The sequence below is a fragment of the Magnolia sinica genome, chromosome 3, assembly GCF_029962835.1.
Source record: "Magnolia sinica isolate HGM2019 chromosome 3, MsV1, whole genome shotgun sequence".
Taxonomy (NCBI): Eukaryota; Viridiplantae; Streptophyta; class Magnoliopsida; order Magnoliales; family Magnoliaceae; genus Magnolia; species Magnolia sinica.
In genome coordinates this window covers 109,981,914-110,002,137 of record NC_080575.1, presented here as the reverse complement: position 1 = coordinate 110,002,137, position 20,224 = coordinate 109,981,914, and the positions used below count along the sequence as shown (strand labels likewise).

At 40.2% G+C, this 20,224-nt stretch overlaps 1 protein-coding gene across 7 annotated transcripts in view; it reads right to left on the bottom strand.

The window, feature by feature from the left end:
- The window catches only part of LOC131240681 (myosin-6-like), an 87,700-nt gene that overhangs the window by 54,681 nt on the left and 12,795 nt on the right, over positions 1–20,224 (bottom strand). For all 7 annotated transcript variants that reach the window (XM_058239073.1, XM_058239071.1, XM_058239070.1 and 4 more), the window contains 8 exons: positions 19,502–19,559; positions 19,279–19,380; positions 17,467–17,504; positions 17,207–17,333; positions 16,941–17,111; positions 16,722–16,853; positions 16,509–16,618; positions 16,340–16,400 (listed from right to left, as the gene is read on the bottom strand). In XM_058239073.1, the coding sequence (XP_058095056.1) occupies positions 16,340–16,400; positions 16,509–16,618; positions 16,722–16,853; positions 16,941–17,111; positions 17,207–17,333; positions 17,467–17,504; positions 19,279–19,380; positions 19,502–19,559 (799 nt within the window). The remainder of the gene's footprint in view (positions 1–16,339; positions 16,401–16,508; positions 16,619–16,721; positions 16,854–16,940; positions 17,112–17,206; positions 17,334–17,466; positions 17,505–19,278; positions 19,381–19,501; positions 19,560–20,224) is intronic.

Below are 20,224 nucleotides of genomic sequence, written 5' to 3'. Positions count from 1 at the left end.
GCGATGTATCACTGAGTATCACTAATGTATCACCAATATTTTCGACTATGCAAATTCGAAGTGTCGCTTGTATTGCCAATGTATCGCCAATATTTCCAACTATCTAAATTCCATGTGTCGCTTGTATTTCCAAAGTATCAGTGATATTTCGATAATATCACCAAAAAATCTGTTTATTAAAAAAAATCTATTTCAAAAATTTTTATGGGTGCATGATTGCAATATTTTAAATATCGACGATATTGGTCGATATATCTTATATCTCACCCGTGTGATACGAAACGCATAGGTAGTGACGATATATCCCACACGTTCAATAAAGTGAGCATTTTCAATTTTCGATCCCTTTTTTGTTGAAATTGTGTTAAATCACTGTCAAATGGTTACAAATCCATTGGTTCTTCATGTTTTGCATGAAAAATCATGGAGCTGGAGCTGTGATTTCGATATCCATTGGTTCTTCATGTTCTTCATGTTTTTTTCAAAATTTTCCTTCACAAAGCTGTCAATTGACACTAATTTCGAAGTATTTAAGAGTATTTGATTAAATGATCATCACATACACCCTAATTTTGAAATTTGAGTGTAGGCGGTCCGATTTGGGAAATTTTGGAAAATTTTTGAAATTTCCCCAATTTCTCCTAAATTGCTTGTAATGTTGCACTCCAAACATGAAATCAGGCATGTATGAGGGCTGATCTGTTGATGTGTTAAGTCCTTGTCAATTTTCAGAAAATAAAAATTATTTTTTAATTAAAAATTATTAAAATATTAATTTTTTTCTCAAATTTTCCCTTCACCCAGCTGTCAATTGAAACTAATTTTAAATTATTTAGGAGTGTCTGATGAAATGATCATCATATACACTCTAAATGTTATGCATTCAATTTGAATATAGTTACATTAATTCAGTCAAACAACACATAGCTTGGGACCATATACAAAGGAAACCTATTATGTGCACTTCTATTTTGAGATGTTATGATTTAAAAGTGTGTATTAAGATCTTTTCTAACAATCCCTGAAGTTTTATGGAAAAATTCAACCATTTTCCCACTGTTTCCCCATGTTTCCTAAAAAGTACGATAAATTACCCGGTACAAACGATATAACCCATGCGATAACCGATATGTATTTGTATCCCAAGAATGCGATACGTAATGCAATATTGATATTTCGAACACTGCATGATTGTATATAGTATTCAAATTTTTGACAATAATATCGATAATATCAAGATATTATCATTATCGCAACATAGGTGATATTAAGACCACGATCTTTCATTTCCTTTCCAGTTATCGACGATTTTTCAGCAAAATACCGTGTGTTGTCGATATTCTAAAATATTGATGGATGTTTGGATGAAAGGTTGGATTGTAGGATGGATAAATGGGATGGTTGGACTGATTTCTTACAACAACACATGCTTTGAGGCCCCCATTAAATGGAAACTTATTATGTATGCGTTCTTTTTGCAATTTTTTTAATTCCTAAATAAGCAAATATAAGTATTTTTAACATCTCTTGAAGTTTCACTAAAAAATTCCACCGATTTCCCTATGCTTCCCCGCATTTCCAGTTATCGGTGATAATATAGGCGTATCGATATTGTTTCTGTATCCCTGGCTAGCAAAACTAGTAGTGATACTAATACAAACATTGATTCCCACTGTAGCAAGAATGTTTGCAATCCCATTCCAATCCATCATAACACTAGAAAAGGAAACATCCAAAGGAGCAGCTAGAGCTTTAATTTCATATATTACAAAATGCAATTTCCCTGACCCTGGATTAGTCAAGGTAGCCAACTTTATCGCATTTTTAAAGGCTCCTTCAACCACTAGCGCAAGAGAGAAGGAACTAGTGAAATTGCACAAACTTTCCTGGATTACTAGAGCTTACACATAATTAGATACAACCTCACCATATAGCCCGAAAAAAGTCATCACCATTTCGCTCGACATTTCTCAAGGCATCTCATATACCAGCAAGCCCCAGATTATCAAAGAAACAACCATATATCCATTTGGAGGTTTACATCAGAGTTTAACCTTTGATTTCTTCTTGCCATGTATAATGGTCATTTTCCTGTTGGGGGACCGTGGAAGCACACAAAGATGAATCAAGCAAAGTATTCCAATCGCACAATCAAGCCCAATCACAAAGACTCTGAATTTAACGTGGAAAAAACCATGCGGGAAAAAACCACGACACAAAGCGACGGATATCACAATGAAAGCAGAAATTACAAGAGATAGGGAGAAGATGGCATCAAACTCACTTCGATGGCATCGAAATAAAGACCAAACGTTCTAGTGACTAAACATGAATTTCCAAGATTTTACCGATGGCATCGAGCAAGCCTTTGATGTCATCGAACAACCTACAATGGCATCAAACAGGACACCTAAAGTGTCCAGCAACCAACTTAATAAATTCCGGATTTTACTGATGGCATCAAACTATCATCAACAAACATGTTGATTTACAGATTTAAGACATCAATCAACAGCAATCTCCACCACGTCTTCAATTGCCATTCTTCATATCTCATTTTTCATCATCTCTAATTCCGCCTTGCATCATTGCTCCACCACTGCTTCTTGTGCATCATCCGTCTTCCTTTTACGCCTTCGTTAAGCCCAAAGAAGTTGCACGGAACTTGAACTTGTCTATGGGAACCACCTTAGTGAGAATGTCCGTCGGATTCACGCTCGTGTGAATCTTCTCCAGAGTCACGCCTCCTTCCTCGAGCACCTGAACATCAATGTGTTTAGTACGTGAGTGATAAACAGAAATTTTTAGCCAAATTGATCGCGCTTTCGCTGTCATAATTAACAGGCACGGTATCCTAGAGAAGCCCCAACTGATTTATCATCCACCTCAACAAAACACTTCCTTGAATGCTTCTGTCACTATCATATACTCAGCTTCGGTTGTGAAAAGAGCCACCACAACTATAACTTCGACTTCCAACTGATTGCTCTACCCGCTAGCACAAACGAGTAACCTGAAGTTGACTTTGTAGAATCCACACTGCCTGCGTAATCAGAATCCACATGCCCTACTAACTTGGCCCTTGATTTCTCAAAAGATAAGACATAGTCCTGCGTACCTCAAACGTATCAAAGTAGCCATTTCACTGCTTCCCAGTGTTGCTTTGGCTTAGACATGCATCTGCTGACAACACTAACCGCCTGTGAAATGTTCAGTCTAACACAGACCATGGCATACATCAAACTGCCCACTGCATTCGAATAAGGCACACGAAACATCTGCTTTTCTTCATCGGTTTTAGGACACTGTTCAAAAGAAAACTTAAAACGAGTCGCGTAAGGAACGCTGACCGGCTTTGCTTTGTTCATCCCATACTTTACCAACACCTTCTCAAGGTATTCTTCCTGAGATAACCAAAGCCTACTCCTTTTCCTGTATCTGTGTATATCAATGCCGAGAACATTCCTTGCAGCCCCCAGATCTTTCATCTCGAATGTCCCTAATAGTTGAGTCTTCAGTATATTGATTTCAAACATGATATGGCTGTCGATCAGCATGTCATCAACATACATCACCGGGATGATGAATTTGCCATTACTCAGCATCTTGTAATAAACATAGTGATCATATTCACTCCTGCAAAACTTCTGACTCAATAAGAAAGAATCAAACTTCTTATATCACTACCTAGGCAACTGTTTCAGGCAGTACAATGACCTCTTTAACCTGCAAATCTTGTTCTCTGCCCATTTTATTTCAAAGCCTTCTAGTTGCTTCATGTAGATATGCTCTTTCAATAACCTATGCAAGAAGAAAGTCTTCACGTCCATCTGTTCCAGCTTGAGATCATATTGAGCAATTAGCGCTAACACGAATCTGATAGATACTTGCTTCACAATCGGTGCGAATATCTCTGCAAAGTCAACACCTTCCTTCTGAGCGTATCCCTTCGCTACCAACTTTGCCTTGTACTTATCATGTTTCTTCTTGAAGATCCACTTGCACACAATCATTTTTTAACCGACGCAAAGCTCCACCATGATGGGGACATCACGCGCACACGCACACGCGCGCCGCCCCCCCTACGCACGTACACAAGGAGAATGAGGGCCCCACCGTCAATCTGGATCGATTACGACGTTCAGGGAGGGCCTCTAGTAAGAAGACTGAGTTTTGGTTCGTTGGAGTGGGCCCGATAGTCAAACAAAGCCCATCATGGGTTCTCATGATCATGCCCCGCTAGTCTGACTAGTCTCATATTTTAGGTTTTGCTTATTAATGTTATTTAGAATATCATGGACAATTTAGATTACTTTGATTAGTTATGATTTGTGTTTACTTCATTGCCAAGTAATAGGTTGCGTACATGTCGCGAGTTGTGGGGTATAGGGTTTTCTTATAAATAGGCACCCCTTGTAGGCTTTTTTTCTCAATGAAGATTAATAAAATTGTCGCGTTTTCCTGCTCCTTTCCAAGTTACGAAAACCTAATTGGGTGTGAAGCCCTCCCTTCTTCGAAGGGCTAACTACCGTGGTGCGAAGCCACATCTATCCCGATTCGCTCCCATCTTCTAACATCCACCCTTCTCATCTCTCACAATCATCTGCGCTATAAATTTGTCCTTTATTGCAGCAATTTTCCTCTCTTCAGCAGAATTCCAGAATCTAGCCCTGCAGGAGGGCTGAAACTTCGGCGGAGCACCACACCCAGACCGTACATCGGATCAACTTGAAACTTGGAGGTTTTGAAGCTCAGCCCTGGCCGACCAGACCTAAAGGGCTTTTTTTGGGTTCGTAGGCCCCACACACGTGCGGCCAGCCATCAACGCACGTGCGTCAGGCCTAACTTGCCATCCACACTCGCGGGCTGGTTACGGGTTCTCTCTCTCCTCTCTTTCACTCCAATCTCACCTGATTTCCCCTAGCCCTAGACCTAGATTGTCCCAAATCCCCAATTTTTATCCCTTTTCTTTAATCCTAGGGTTCCCCGAATTGAACCTGTGAATCCCTTGGATTGGGGAAATATTTATGTGCATGTGCGGATGAATTTACTTTCCTTTGAGCATTGTTTGGCCTATAATTTTAATTGATCCAACCCTAGCATGTGTAGGCCTGGACCCGCATAGATTCCCCTTGTTGAGTGCTTGACATTATGTGGGATGTGGAATTTTGTGTGATTGTTTCTGAACTAGTATGATCTAAAGCCTGGAATCTCGCATATCATAGTTAATTTTCATGTCCTGCATCAAATTTGGTATCAAAGCTTAGGGTTATTATAGGGGAATGCATTACATGTTTAGGGTTTAGTTGTTTATGTCTATTACGCATCAATTCTCATCATATATGGCTGTTTAGAGGTCCATAAACCCTGACATAAGCTGCTGAAATTTTCTGTTATCCCCTTATTTGAATTATTTTAGAAATTAACTTAGCTTTCTATTTCTAGGTTTAGAAACTTTCCTTTTCTGTTTTTAGAAACTAATTTTTTAGAAACTTTCTTAATCTATTTTTAGAAACTAATTTCCTTTCCTTTTTCTTTTTTAGAAACTAGTTTCCTTTCCTTTTTCTTTTTTAGAAACTAGTTTACTTTCCTTTTTCTTTTTTTTAGAAACTTACTTACTTTCTATTTTCAGAACTTTCCTTTTTTCTTTTTTAGAAACTAGGTTGCTTTTTTTAGAAACTTTCCTAATTTGTTTTTAGAAACTAGGTTGCTTTTTTTTTAGAAACTTTCCTTTTTCATTTTTAGAAACTAGGTTGCTTCTTAAAATAAAAATAAAAAATAAATAAATAACAAAACTTTCTTATATTTTAACAACTATATTGCTGAGTTTTGGCAGCGTTGTGTAGTTTTCCTCATATAGAGTCTTATAGGGTCATTTAGTCCCATTTAGTTGCATATAGTCGTAGTAGAAGGTCCTTAGGTGGAGTTAGCAGTTGTATGCCCACACGTACGGGTCGTGGTTTTGGCTTGCACCCTACACTAAAATGGAGTAATTGCAAGAATCATTGAACAAATTGACCTAATAGGTTGAGTCTTTGGATAAGCGCTTGGAACAAATGTATGGACCAACGCCTTGAGCAGCTTGATGTGCGCATTACCCAACTAGAGACCTCCGCCAGGGCAAACCCCACCATGGGGGAAGATGCCCAATCTCAGGCAAGTGGTCAGGAGGATAAACCAAGGAATGGAGGTGGCCAAGGAATCGGTTATGGGCGCGCACACATGCACCCACCCCGTGAGGTACATCAAGACCACTATGACCCCGATGCACAACTTCTCAAAGGAGTTAGAGTAGATGCCCCCACATTTGATGGCCACTTGGACCTTAAAGTTTTTCAAGATTGGTTGGCAGACGTAGGCCACCTTTTTTAGTGGAACGACATCTATGGCCTTATGGCTAGAGAGAGTGCACCAGAGGATAAGGTAAAGTTACCCACTGAGGCCATTTCGGTAGTGAATGAGTTTCGTGATATCTTTCCTGATGATCTACTAGAAGAGTTTCCCCCTATGAGAGTTGTACAACACACCAGGACGTGGGACACCGTACTACATATAGTCGAGTTTGCATTTAATAGTTTTGTCAATAGGTCCACAGGTCTAAGTCCTTTTGAAGTCGTTACTTGTTATAAACCTAAGAAACCTATTGACTTTGTCCCTATTAGTGTTCGAGTTGTCAGTATTGCTACAAGTTTTGCTGACTGGAGATAAAGATATAATATCGTTATCGCTGATAATATCGCTGATAACTGGAAATGTGAAGAAAAATGGCGAAACATGGGGAAAATGATGGAATTTTTCAGTGAAACTTCAGGGCATGCCTAAATACACATTTGTATATTTAGGAATAAAAAATTACAAAAAGAATGCATTAAATAATAAGTTCTCATTTAATGGGGCCCAAAAAGCATGCTCTGTTGTAAGAAATCACTCCAATTGTAACCAAAATGAATTCATATAATACAAATGCAACTAGCATATAATAATTAAGCCATGCAAAAGTTAATGAACTAAAAAAGTATACCTTTCTTGAGACATGGAATCTATATAGTGGTATACTTGGTGATGGATGGCTTGGATATGACACTTGTTTGAAATACTGACGCATCCATCCAATTTTCCGGATCACTTTATGGTATAAGCCCAAAAAATAGGTAGATCCAAATCTCAAGTGGACCACATCACAAGAAACAGTGTTGATTGAATGCCCACCATTAAAAACTTCTTAAGGGCCACAAGTTTTGCATCAAATTGGTCTATATGACCTAATCAACAGGTTGGATATCAAATAAACATTACAATGAACCCTGGGAGGTTTTTAATGGTGGACATTCAATCACTACTATTTCCTGTGGTGTGGTCCACCCGAGATTTATATATGCTTGATGTTTTGGATCAAGATCTAAAATGATCTGAAAAAATGGATGGACAGCGTAGATCAAATAAATACATCACGATTAGGCCCATATAGCACCAACCACTAGCCATCTAGCTAACGTCACTAGCCAAATCATGTCCTGGCGTAAGGACTTTGTGTACCCACTGTAACGCATCTGCTTTATCATGTTGCCAATAACGAGGTGGCTATTGGACAGTGTTCCATGGGCCCACCATGATATATGCTAGAAATCCACCCCATTCATTCATTTCAACATATCATTTTAGTACATGGTCCCAAAAATGAGGTAGATCCAAATCTCAAGTGGACCACACCAAAGGAAACAGTAGCGATTGAATCCCACCATTAAAAACTTCTAAGGTGTCACAAAAAGTTTTCGATCAAGTTGATAATTGTGTTTTTGATTCTGATGAAGCATATCCAATGATCAAATGGACCACCTGAGAGGTTGGATGGCCAAAAAAACATTACAATGGCCTTAGGAAGTTTATAATGGTGGGTATTTAATCACTGCTGCTTCCTTTGGTGTGGTCCACCTGAGATGCGGATCTGCCACATTTTTGGGCTCATGCCCTAAAATTATCTGGCAAAATATATGGATGGTATTGATAAAATATATCAAATCATAATGGACCCCACAGAGCACTGAGCCACCGACCCTGGAGACCTAAACGAGTTGGACGTGAGAAGTCGACTGCGCACCGTGTGAATTATTACCTTGAGTGGACCAAGTCAACTCTGTGGGGCCCACTGTGATTTATATACTTTATCCACTCTGTCCATCCATTTTACCATATAATTATAGCGCTTGATTCCAAAAGATGAAGCATATCCAATGATCAAGTGGACCACATTGCAGTGAATAGTGTGAATTGAACGTTTATCATTGAAAATTTCTTAGGGGCTATAGAAGTTTTGGATCCGTTTAATTTTTGTTTTTTTCCTTCATCGATGACTATGTGATCTTATGGACAGCTTGGATGACAAATAAACGTCACTATGGGCCCTAGGAAGTTTTCAACGGTAGGAATCATTGTCCTCACTGCTTTTTGTGGTGTGGTCCACCCAAGCTTTGGATCTGTCTCATTTTTTGGCTCATGACCTAAAATAATCCCTCCAAATGGATGGACTGTGTGGATATAACACATGCATCATGGTGGGGTCCACAGAACTTGGTGACATCCACGTCACGTCGCCACCGAGGTCGCACGCTCCACGCTAACACACGTAACACCTAATCCGCAGACGCGGATTTCCTGCGAAAGCCGAAGTTCCTACACTGGAAACTTGGGTGGGGCCCAACGTGATGTTTTTGAGAAATCCACACTGTAAATCTGTTTTCTTAGCCCATTTTAGGACTTGAGACCAAAAGTGAGAAGGATCCAAGACTCAAGTGGGCCGCATTAGAGAAAAGGTGGGTAGGAAAATTCTTACCGTTGAAAACTCTCTAGGGTAGAAAGTGATGTTTACATGTCATTCATACCATTAATAACATCATTCCTACTGGGATGAACTGAAAACACAAATATTAGCCTAATTCAAAACTTTTGTGGCCCCACGAATATTTCAATTGTGTATGTTCAATACTCACATTTTAGGCCCACTTGAGTATTAAATATGGCTCATTTTTGGCCTCTTGTTGTAAAAATATCTCAGAAAACGGATGGACGGAGTGGATTTCTCACAAACAGCACGATGGGCCCCACCTAAGTTTCCAGCGCAGGAAGTTCCTGAGAAAAGCTTTCGCAGTAAACCCGCGTCCTCCCTGTAAAAGGGTTTCAAAACCCTAAACTCCCGAAAAACACGCCCGGAGAAGAGGTTCCAGAAGGGAACCCTAAAATCCCGAAAATCTCAAAAAATTCCTAAGATTTCGCATGTTCTTCACCGGAATCATCATTTGACAGGGCCATGATCAACGATCCGATTCTACAAGTACACTTCCAAAAGTTTCTTTTTCTTTTTTGGTACTTACGCAGCCCCTGATATTATCGTCCCTTTTCTTGTCGAAAAGGAGTTGTTGGCTACAGTTATCCCTTGACAAGGTCGTGATTTCTGGTCGACAATTGTGTTTTACATGAAAAATAAAATTGCCGAATATTCGCCGATATTAGGAAGAGAAACGAAAAAAGTGAGTTTCGGTATCGCAACTCCGGCGATACAGATAATATTGGCGATATTATCGATTTTTCACCGATAATATGAAGACCGGTCACTATGTCACTGTCCCATAGGCCGTCAGAGTCTGCAAAGTCTTTTGCGCATCATATTCATTCATGGCATCAAGAAATCAGGCAGAAGATCATGACTAGTAATGAACATTATTCACTTTCTGCAGACCAATATAAATGTTTCAAGGAATTCAATGTAAGGGATTCTGTGATGGTCTGCATTAGGCCAGAGCGGTACCCTCAGGGAGCTGTTCACAAATTACACGCGCGTAGCACTGGACCATTCAAAATTATAAAACAAAACGGTCTCAACGCGTATGTGGTAGATCTTCCACCTTCCATGGGAATTCGTCCCATATTCAATGTAGAGGATCTAGTTGCATTTCAGAGGACCACTGATACATTGTCTAGCCCGTCACCTAACCATCTTGATTCCCCAAACATTTCCCCTAATCCATGGCTCCCTCCCAACCCATCTTCCCAGCCTCTACCTCTCATACCTACCCTTCCCACACCCAGAGAAGAGATAGAGGATAGTCTGGACCATCAAATGGTTTCAACGTCGGACGGGAGGTTTCAGAAGTACCTGGTTAAATGGAAGTCACGCCCAGCTTCAGACAGCACGTGGAGCACTGAAAAGGAGCTTCAAAGACTTGATCCTAACATCTTGGAGCAGTTCAGGAGTTTTGTTTCTCCAGTGGAGAAATCTTCGCAGCGGGAGAGAGTTGATGGGGACATCACGCACATGCACCCCCACCCCTCCACGCACGTAGGCAATGAGGAGGGCCCCACCATCGATCTGGATCGATTACAACGTCCAGGAAGGGCGCCTAGTTAGAAGATTGAGTTTTGGTTCGTTGGAGTGGGCCCGATAGTCAAACAAAGTCTATCATGGGTTCTCATGATCGTGGCCCGCTAGTCTCATTAGTCTCATATTTTAGGTTTTGCTTATTAATGTTATTTAGAATATCATGGACAGTTTAGATTACTTTGATTAGTTATGATTTGTGTTTACTTCATCGCCAAGTAATAGGTTGCGCACATGGCGTGAGTTTGGGGTATAGGGTTTTCTTATAAATAAGCACCCCTTGTTAGCTTTTTTTCTCAATGAAGATTAATAAAATTGTTGCGTTTTCCTGCTCCTTTCCAAGTTACGAAAACCTAATTGGGTGCGAAGCCCTCCCTTCTTCGAAGGGCTAACTATCATGGTGCGAAGCCACATCTATCCTGCTTCGCTCCCATCTTCTACCATCCACCCTTCTCATCTCTCACAATCATCTGCACTACAAATCTATCCTTTATTGCAGCAATTTTTCTCTCATCAGCAGAATTCCAGAATCTGGCCCTGCAAGAGGGCTGAAACTTCAGCGGAGTACCACGCCCAGACTGTACATCAGATCGACTTGAAACTTAGAGGTTTTGAAGCTCACCCCTGGCCGACCAGACCCAAGAGGGCATTTTTTTGGGTTCGTGGGCCCCACACACGTGCGGCCAGCCATCAGCGCACGTGCGTCAGGCCCAACCTGCCGTCCACACTCGCGGGCTGGTTACGGGTTCTGTCTCTCCTCTCTTTCACTCCTCTCTCACCTGATTTCCCAAGCCCTAGCCCTAGATTGTCCTAAATCCCCAATTTTTATCCATTTTCTTTAACCCTAGGGTTCCCCGAATTGAACCTATGAATCCCTTGGATTGGGAAAATATTTTTGTGCATGTGTGGATGAATTTACTCTCCTTTGAGCATTGTTTGGCCTATAATTTTAATTGATCCAGCCCTAGCATGTGTAGGCCTGGACCCGCATAGATTTCCCTTGTTGAGTGCTTAACGTTATGTGGGATGTAGAATTTTGTGTGATTGTTTCTGAACTAGTATGATCTAAAGCCTAGAATCTCGCATATCATAATTAATTTTCATGTCCTGCATCACACCAACTCCCACGTCTCATTCTTATATCAGGAGTTCATCTCAACATCCATCACAACTTTCCACTTTTCAGCATCCGTCTCATCCAGAGCCTCTTGAAGAGTAGATAGATCCCCCTCATCCACAATGAGGGCATATGCAATATTAGAGTCATCCCTATATATCGCTGGTAACCTGTGATCTCGCGACGGATTCCTTTTCATAGGTGGCTGCTCCACCTATTCTTGTACCTCTGTCTATGTACCCGTATTAGCCTGAGCATCATCCGTGTCAACCTGAATGTCCATAACCAACTTTTCTGATTCCTCATTCACATCCTTATGTTAAAAGGATCCTTTGTCTAATTTAACATCACGACTAATGATGATTTTCCGTGTGACCCAGTCATACAACATGTACCCCTTCACACCACCACCATAGCTAACAAAGATGTACTTTTTGGCTCTTTGGTCTAGTTTATCTCTTTTAACTGACGGTACATGAGAGTAAGCTTCACAACCAAACACACGTAATCCTAAGTAGTCTACCTGTTGACCACTCCATACTTCCTTTGGAATTTCGCAATTAATGGTCGTAAAAGGGGACCAATTAACCAAGTAACAAGCCGTATTAACGGCCCCAGTTAGGGGTATACATCGAGTCGAACTGAGTCGAGTTGGCCTCAGCTCAACTCGGCTTGATCCTCGAGCCTGACTGGCCAACTCAACTTGGTTCGATCAGCATCTCGGGCCGAGTTCGAGCCGAGTTCGCCATTGAGGCATTTTCACAAACACTTGGACTGCACCTTCCAAATCTCATTGTGTTTGAGATAACAGCAATGGTTTTACAGGTATTTTATCAAACACCTTCTAAGCAACATAAAAATCAAGAAAAAAAAGGGTGTTGGTTTCATATACATACCTTCCTTAACACCAACCACACTTCTTTGAGTCATTTCATCAAACACTTGGTGAGCAACACCAATATCAAAGTAACCGAGTCACCGAACTGGTTCGATCAGAGTTCGATTCGAGCTGGGTTTGATCCAAGTCAAGCCGAGCTGGGGCCAACTCGAACTCGGCTCGAACTCATTTTCGAGCTCAAAAAATCAGCTCGACTAGGCTCGAACTCGGCTCCGAACCGAGTCGAATCAAGCTTTTTCGAGTCGAGTCGAACAAGCTAACCGAGCTAGCTCGGTTCGTGTACACCCCTAGCCCCAGTCCACAATTCTTTGCCCAACCCATCATTACTAATCATGCAACGGGCCCTCTTCAAGAGAGTCTGTTTCATCCGCTCAGTCACACCATTCTGCTCTGGTGTGTGGCGCACTGTGTTGTGCCTCACGATCCCTTCATCCTTACAGTATTGATTAAATTTGCATGAAGTAAATTTACCACCATTATCTGTTCTTAGAACCTTCACCTTTCGCCCTAATTGTTTTTCAACTATCGCCTTCCATTGCTTGAAGTTGGTGAAAACATCGGATTTATTTTTCATAAAATAAACCCACACTTTCCTGGAGTAATCGTCAATGAATGTGACAAACCACGATGACCCTCTGGCAAAAACCATGGGCACCAGCCCCCATACATCATAATGCACATAATCAAGAACACCCTTACATGTTTTCCAGATTTAAAAGGTAACCTTGAATGTTTACAATATATACAATGCTCGCATATACTTAAATAAAAAACTTTAAAAACTGCAATTAAACAACAGTCAGAAAGTACCTTCATGGCCCACTCCCTCGTGTGGCCTAGACGTGCATGCCACATATGTGTAGACGTGGAATCTGCTACATACGTTGTAGCTTCACCCAATGAAGTACCCCTGACTAACCTGTAAAGATTCCCGCTCCAATGTACCTTCATAACAACGAGCGCCCCTTTTGAAACTTTAAGAATACAATCAAAACCGGTGAACTTGCACCCAAGCGTCTCGAGTGCTCCAAGAGATATTAAACTCTTCCTCATGTCAGGAAAGTGTCTCACCTCGGTTAAGGTATGCTCCATGCCATCAAACATCTTTATGCGCATTGTTCCAACACCCACCACATTACAGGCATTATCATTGCCCATAAATACCTGGCCACCATCGCACTCTCTATAACTGGAAAACCAACTCCGATGAGGAGTCATATGATATAATACCCTAGTATCCAAAATCCACTCATCCATACAATCATCGTATAAGTGTCCGACCATAGATACTGACAACATGTCACTTCCACTCGTACCTTCATCGGACTCGGCAGTGTTGGCTTCCCTGGAAGAAGCCTCTAAGTTCTATTTTCTTGCCTTAGGATTTGTACAATCTTTCTTCATGTGCTCATACATCCCACGGTTCTATCACTTCAACTTTCCCTTGCCCTTGGATTTGGATCTCAATTGAGAAGATCCACTGTCTCACTCAGAATTTTGCCCCCTCGTAACCAATGCATTTATAGAGGCGCCTATGTTACCATTTTTCTTTCTCATCGTGTTTCCTTGAAGGACTGAGATAATGGTATCGACACTAAGGAACGATTTACCAGTACACAATGTCTTTGAATGACTCATATGAAGCCTGGAGAGAATTCAACAAGAAACATGCCTGATCTTCATCCTTCATTGTTTCCTCCACATCCAGCAATTTGCAGATCATAATGTGGGCCTCAACATCACCTCCCTCTATCATCTGTAGATTAAACAACTGCAACTTTAAGTATAGGCGATTTTCAAGAGATTTCTTGTCATAGATGTCCTCTAACTTCGCCCATAAACTTGCTGCAGTTCTCTCTCATGACATTGTAGAGGACCTCATCCGTTAGGCACAATTGGATAGAGGTTCTCACTTTCTTATCAGTTTTGTTCCATTCATCATTAGTCATAGATTGTAGCCGCTTCTCAAGGAGTGCATCATCCAATCATTGCTAAACTAAGAGGCCAATCATCTTGACCTTCCATAATTCGAAATTATTTTTTCCGGAATACTTCTCAACATCGAACTTAGGATTAGATGTCATTGATGCTCTACTTTCGAATTCAACTTGTGCCCTAACGATACTCTCTGATACCACTTGTTGGGAGAGGAAACACACAGGGATGAATTAAGCAAAGTATTCTAATCGCACAATCAAGCCCAATCACAAAGACTTCGAATTTAACGTGGAATAATGGGAAAAAACCACAATACAAAGCGACAGATATCACTATGAAAGCAAAAATTACAAGAGATAGGAGAATACCCGATTCGAACAAGCCTTGAATCTCCCCTTACAAGCCCTTGAAAACCCTAGGAACGAATTAGAAAGCTCTGAGATACACCCTAATCCCGATTACACCCATATATATAGCCTCTAGGTGAATCACAATCGAAATAGGAAATAAATCCTGCACTTACGCAATTCTACGTATTTTCTACGCAATCGTTCGATGGGACTTCGATGGCATCGACAGACCGTTGATGGCATCGAACCCACTTCGATGGCATCGAACTAAAGACCAAACATTCTAGCGACTAAACATGAATTTTCTGGATTTTACAGATGGCGTCGAGCAGGCGTTCAATGTCATTGAACAACCTTCAATGGCATCGAACAGGACACCTAAAGTGTCCAGCAACCAACTTGATAAATTCCAGATTTTACCAATGGCGTCAAGCCGACTTCGATGGCATTAAAGCATGCTCGATGGCATCGAACCGTCCTTGACAGACATGTTGATTTACAGATTTAAGACATCAATCAACAACATTTCCAACCCCAAAGGAAATCGTTCATTGAAGGGGCTTTAAACTTGGGCCTCATGGAGGCCCATTCAAGCACCAAAGAGACCTTTCTTCTAATGCTACCAACTGTGGATATATTGATAGTCAGTTGGTAATTTTGAATTCAATCCTAAAAGAGGCTTTAAATATAATAAACTAGACTAAAACTAGTGCGGAATGATTTACTCGATAAGTGGATAAGTCTGTGGTTAACTTGAGTGTGATTCGTAGAGTAGGTGCGGCGGCTGGTTTAGAGCAAGCTTTGTTATTTTATTTTATTTTTTTGCAGTGCTCAGAGATTTGGTGCAACCTTTCCCTTTTAAAGAAGATAATTAACTCCTTAGGTGATGCAGGACAATTAACCACTTGCTCTAAAAGCTCGAACTGATAGAGCGTGGCAAATCAATCCCTTTATCTCATAGCCTAGGCGCCACATCCCATGGGTTAGGACCTCGACCGAAGCCCCCTCGTGGGCCCTACATCACATGGGTTCCGCCTCACACGAGCAACCCGCCTCACACAAGCCACCTACCTTACATGGGCTGCCCACCCCGAGTGTGCCCCTGCATCCCACAGACCACCCCACTCGAGCCTGGCGTGAAAATGCCCCTGCGTTAATTACTAGGTGTTCCCAAGCTCAAGTAAAGCAGGGTTGGTGTCACATGGGCAGCCAATCTTCAAACTTTGCCAAGTAAATAATCATGAAAGCCAACCCCATGTAGCTGGGATGAGGCTATGACAATGATGAATGGATGAAGAAAACCACTCATATATGTTTGCATTATATCCATGCCAATCTGATTACCAGTGCTCTCATGATATGCACCACCTTTTAGATTGGATAAAGGAAGAGTCTTCTTCTTCTTCTTTTTTCTTTTTTAAGGATTTGGATAAAGCCAGAGATGTTTGTGACAGTTCAAAGTTATTTGGAAGATTGCTGCAGTGCTAGTTAGCTCGCTGATGCAGGAGTAAATTATCAACACGACATATTAAAAGCATTTAATTATGATGAACATAACTCAAATCGGAACATCAAAATAAATGAACCAACAGGCCTCTGCAAAAGAAACATGTAGAGAATTTCTACTCAAACACTCATCTCGGGACAATCAATCATTTATCTACCTGATAGTCCTTGAGACCTGCCTTCTCTAGTAACCTCTTAGAAGCAGTGGCCTCATCGCAGCTGCCATAAAAATAAATAAATAAAAACATAAGTCAATACCTTCGAAGCATAGAAGCAACATAGGTAGAAAACAGAGGTCTTAAATATTGTGAAAAATACTTGGGCTACCTCCCATCCAAAACATCAGAAGCAAGGATGCAAAACCGGTCAACAAATTCACAGAATATTCGCCTTGTAGGATATCCCGCACAGCTTATCCTAATTGCCTCCATGACTCCCTAAAGTTAAACAGATAAGTCTCGACCTTGAATAAATGTAGCTGAGATGAATAAGTAGCACAGACAGAATGTATGAATAAACCAAAAGTGAGAACCTTCATACCCCACATCGAAGCTGCTGTAGAACATTAGTGTTCTCGAAAATTGCTGGCTTGAGAAGATTATTGGGTTTCACACAGCGAATGTAGTGTGGCTCAGTGGCACTCAAAGTTTCTAGCAAGGCTTGCAGTTGTTGCTGCATAAACATAATAAAGGGATTCAGAACTGAAGGGGCTACGGGCAGTCAACAACATGTCTCAATAGACAAACCTCAATATAATACCTTAAACCGTGAGCCTATTGATGAAAACTTTGATGATTTGGATGATTCCTCAGATGGAGGAGGAAAGAGACCCGAAACAAAGGAACAATTCGAGGCATTCAAGAGTGCTTGCTGCTCAGCAACAACATAATCTTTGTTCTTGTCTAAGAATAATTCCGTCTGGTATGTGACCTGCAAACAGAATGAAACATATTATGCATCAGCATGGATCTTGCAGTTCTAATGAATAAATATTAACTGTGCTATCCTCAACAGAATGTACTTACATCCCCAGCATAGTGAGAAATTGTAAAGTCTGTGGGCGACAATTTCGGCTTGCTGAAGCGTTTATGTGTTTTAAATGTCTGGTACAGCTTTTGGGCAAATGTTTCATGTGTTGATCTTGGGAACATACTACAGAACAGATGCGTCGCTAATTTCATCATCTCAATCACCAAATATCATAATGACAAAAATCCATTGAGACTCTTAATGAAAATGAAAAAGAAAAGGTAGTGGAACTGTCAATTCATATCCCAATACGTACCAAGCCTCATCCAAAAGAGCTATGATCCCACCAGGCTTCTGGAAGTCATTAAACAAAATGTTAAAGAAAAAAAAGTGTGTGTGTGTGTGTGTGTGTGTGTGTGTATATATATATATATATATATATCTAAATGTATCTGGAACCACACCAAATATTGGCCATCTTTTTGAGCAATCGAAACATCCATGACATCCATCCAAAAGTAAAGGACAATAGCAAAAGGTAACGGTACTAAAAATGTCGCTTTCATAACAGCCAATCAGCCTTTTTATTACACCAAAGGCAGTTTAGGGTTGACAGACAATAAGCTCAGAAAAGTTGCCTGCAATGAGCAATCATCTCAGAACTTCCCGAGGCCTTTGCAGATTTGCATGTCATGCGACAACTTTTGAATGTATCAGGCATACTTGCTTTGAGAAATGAAAATTCCTCAATATGTGTTCCTTGTTCGACCCAACTTCAATGTTTATACAAGAAGTTACTTTCTCTTCTTCTTCTTCTTCTTCTTCTTTGACATGAAGAAGGACACATCAATTGTGGAGTGAAATCTAGCATAACATGGGTTATTTTTGAGAAACCACAAGGTCTACTGTAGAAGGTGATTCTTCTAGTGCAACATCCCGAGCAAAGAAAAAGATTGTGGAGTCTCAAGTATTTGGAAAACAAACAAAAGATGTATGTTTCCTTCAATCAAATCCCATTAGTGAATATCTAGACATTTTATTACATAGAAATATCTACTCCTTGCTTGGTGTAATATTAATATTTCTTTTACTTCCGTTTAGTAAGTTTTTTATTTATAGAAAAACACAAGTCTTTTGCAGCAGATGAACTGTGAAAGAAGAATTATTGAGTGCCATTCAAAGTATTGACAAGGAAGAGGAAGGCAAGCTTGCTAAAGGAAGCTGGGAGAAAGAGGGTCAAGAGTGACAACCAAGCCTCTGACAAGGGAAGAATTAGCACGGAGGCGGATATCTAGCCATAGGCAACATGGCTAAATATGAGAGAGAATACAACATTTTTACCCTAAAATCATAGAAGGTTGGCGAAAACACATCCATAAGTTTCTTATCCAGGATTCATTTGTCAATAACACAAGTTTTTAAAAAAAAAAAAAAAAAAAAAAAAATTATTGACTTCTATATAATGTCATATGCCAAAAGAGACTTTTTCAAAGATTGGCACTTGATGGTATAACCTTCCATCAGCTCCTTGGGGAGATGGAAAAATGGCTTGGAAGGGGCTTTGAGGAGGAAGCGACTCCGAAGGCCATGTGATGTAACATACTGTTAATAAGGTAGGTTAAAAAGGGGATTAATTTAGGCATTGGGATGCAATATCTAATTTCATTAAGGTAGTTGTATGTAAAATCCCTATAATTAAAGCAAGAAGCTTGTGATAGGTTTCCAGACATGTCTTGTTGCCTGCATTTCTCGACATTGGCATGCCTCTAGCATTATCTCCTTCCACATTAACTTAGTTTTTCGCCAGTTAAGAATGATAAGAAATTGCTTTTCTGCACAATAGATCTTGTGTATGATTGAATTCTTGAATTAAAAAAAAATAACAATATAAAATAAAATAAAATAAATAAAACATTTACCACGAAATCAAGAGGTAACTATAATAAATGTGCCTTCCAGCATAATATTCAAAAGGTAAAAGTTAGATGATAAAAACTAATATTTTCTTGCATATGATTTACATCATTTGTCACTCAGTTGTTCAATGTTTTGCTTAGGTAAGTTATCATTCATGTTAGTTGTAGTACCACAGTATATACAACAACTTTCGCACATAGACAACACTAACCTTTTCAATGAGATCTAGAACATCTTGATTATCAACAAATTCAATATAACTCCACTCAATTTCTTCTTTCGTATATTCTTCTTGCTCCATTTTAAAAACATGCTGTCCCAAAAGAATAACAATGAATCAAATTTTCTGATTAAAGATCAAGAACTTGTTCGAAAACCAAACTATGCAAATCAGAGTGGTGAAGAAGAACTTGGACAAGGAGTTCATAATGAACCTGATTGAAGTGTTGTTGAAGTTTCTCGTTTGTCAAATTGATGCAAAATTGCTCAAAACTGCACAAAACCCATCAATTGTAAAAACCTAAAATGAGAACCGTTTGGATCAAACATTAGGCCAGTTTGGGAGCGAGGAGAAGTTTTGTAAGGAAATCGATGTCCATGGAAATGGCCCTTTTCCGATGATAGGGAATTTGAAAATGATCCTTTCCCATAGACATGGATGTTGATGGACCTCCTGTTTCTGGGAAAGGGACCATTTTCATTTCTTGCTAGAACCTCATAATTTGATTTCCGTTTCCTTTACTAATGATTGGCAATTGAATTTTTTTTTAAGGAAACACCAAATGACACCTATGAAAAACTCAAAGCAAACAAAGAAGGGATGACCATCTGGAAGCCGCGGCCCCAAAATCAATAGATAGATTCCACCAAGAGCAAACAAGCAGTTTGACTCGAGAGATAACAGTGGAGATCCCGGCTGAAATACCATTAGCTTCTGTTTCTTCATTTTCCAAACCACGGACATAATGTCGAGGCTTATCTCCACACTCTTTCTCCTTCATCATTTCTTCCACCCGTGGTGCCTCTCCTCTGCCTTCTTCCTCCATTTAATAGCCCAGGAAAGCACCTTCTCTTGTCCCAACTCCCAAAAATCAAACAGCTAATCTTTCTTGCTACATTATTCACCTTTTCAGTTTTTTTTTTCATAAATGGGTCAT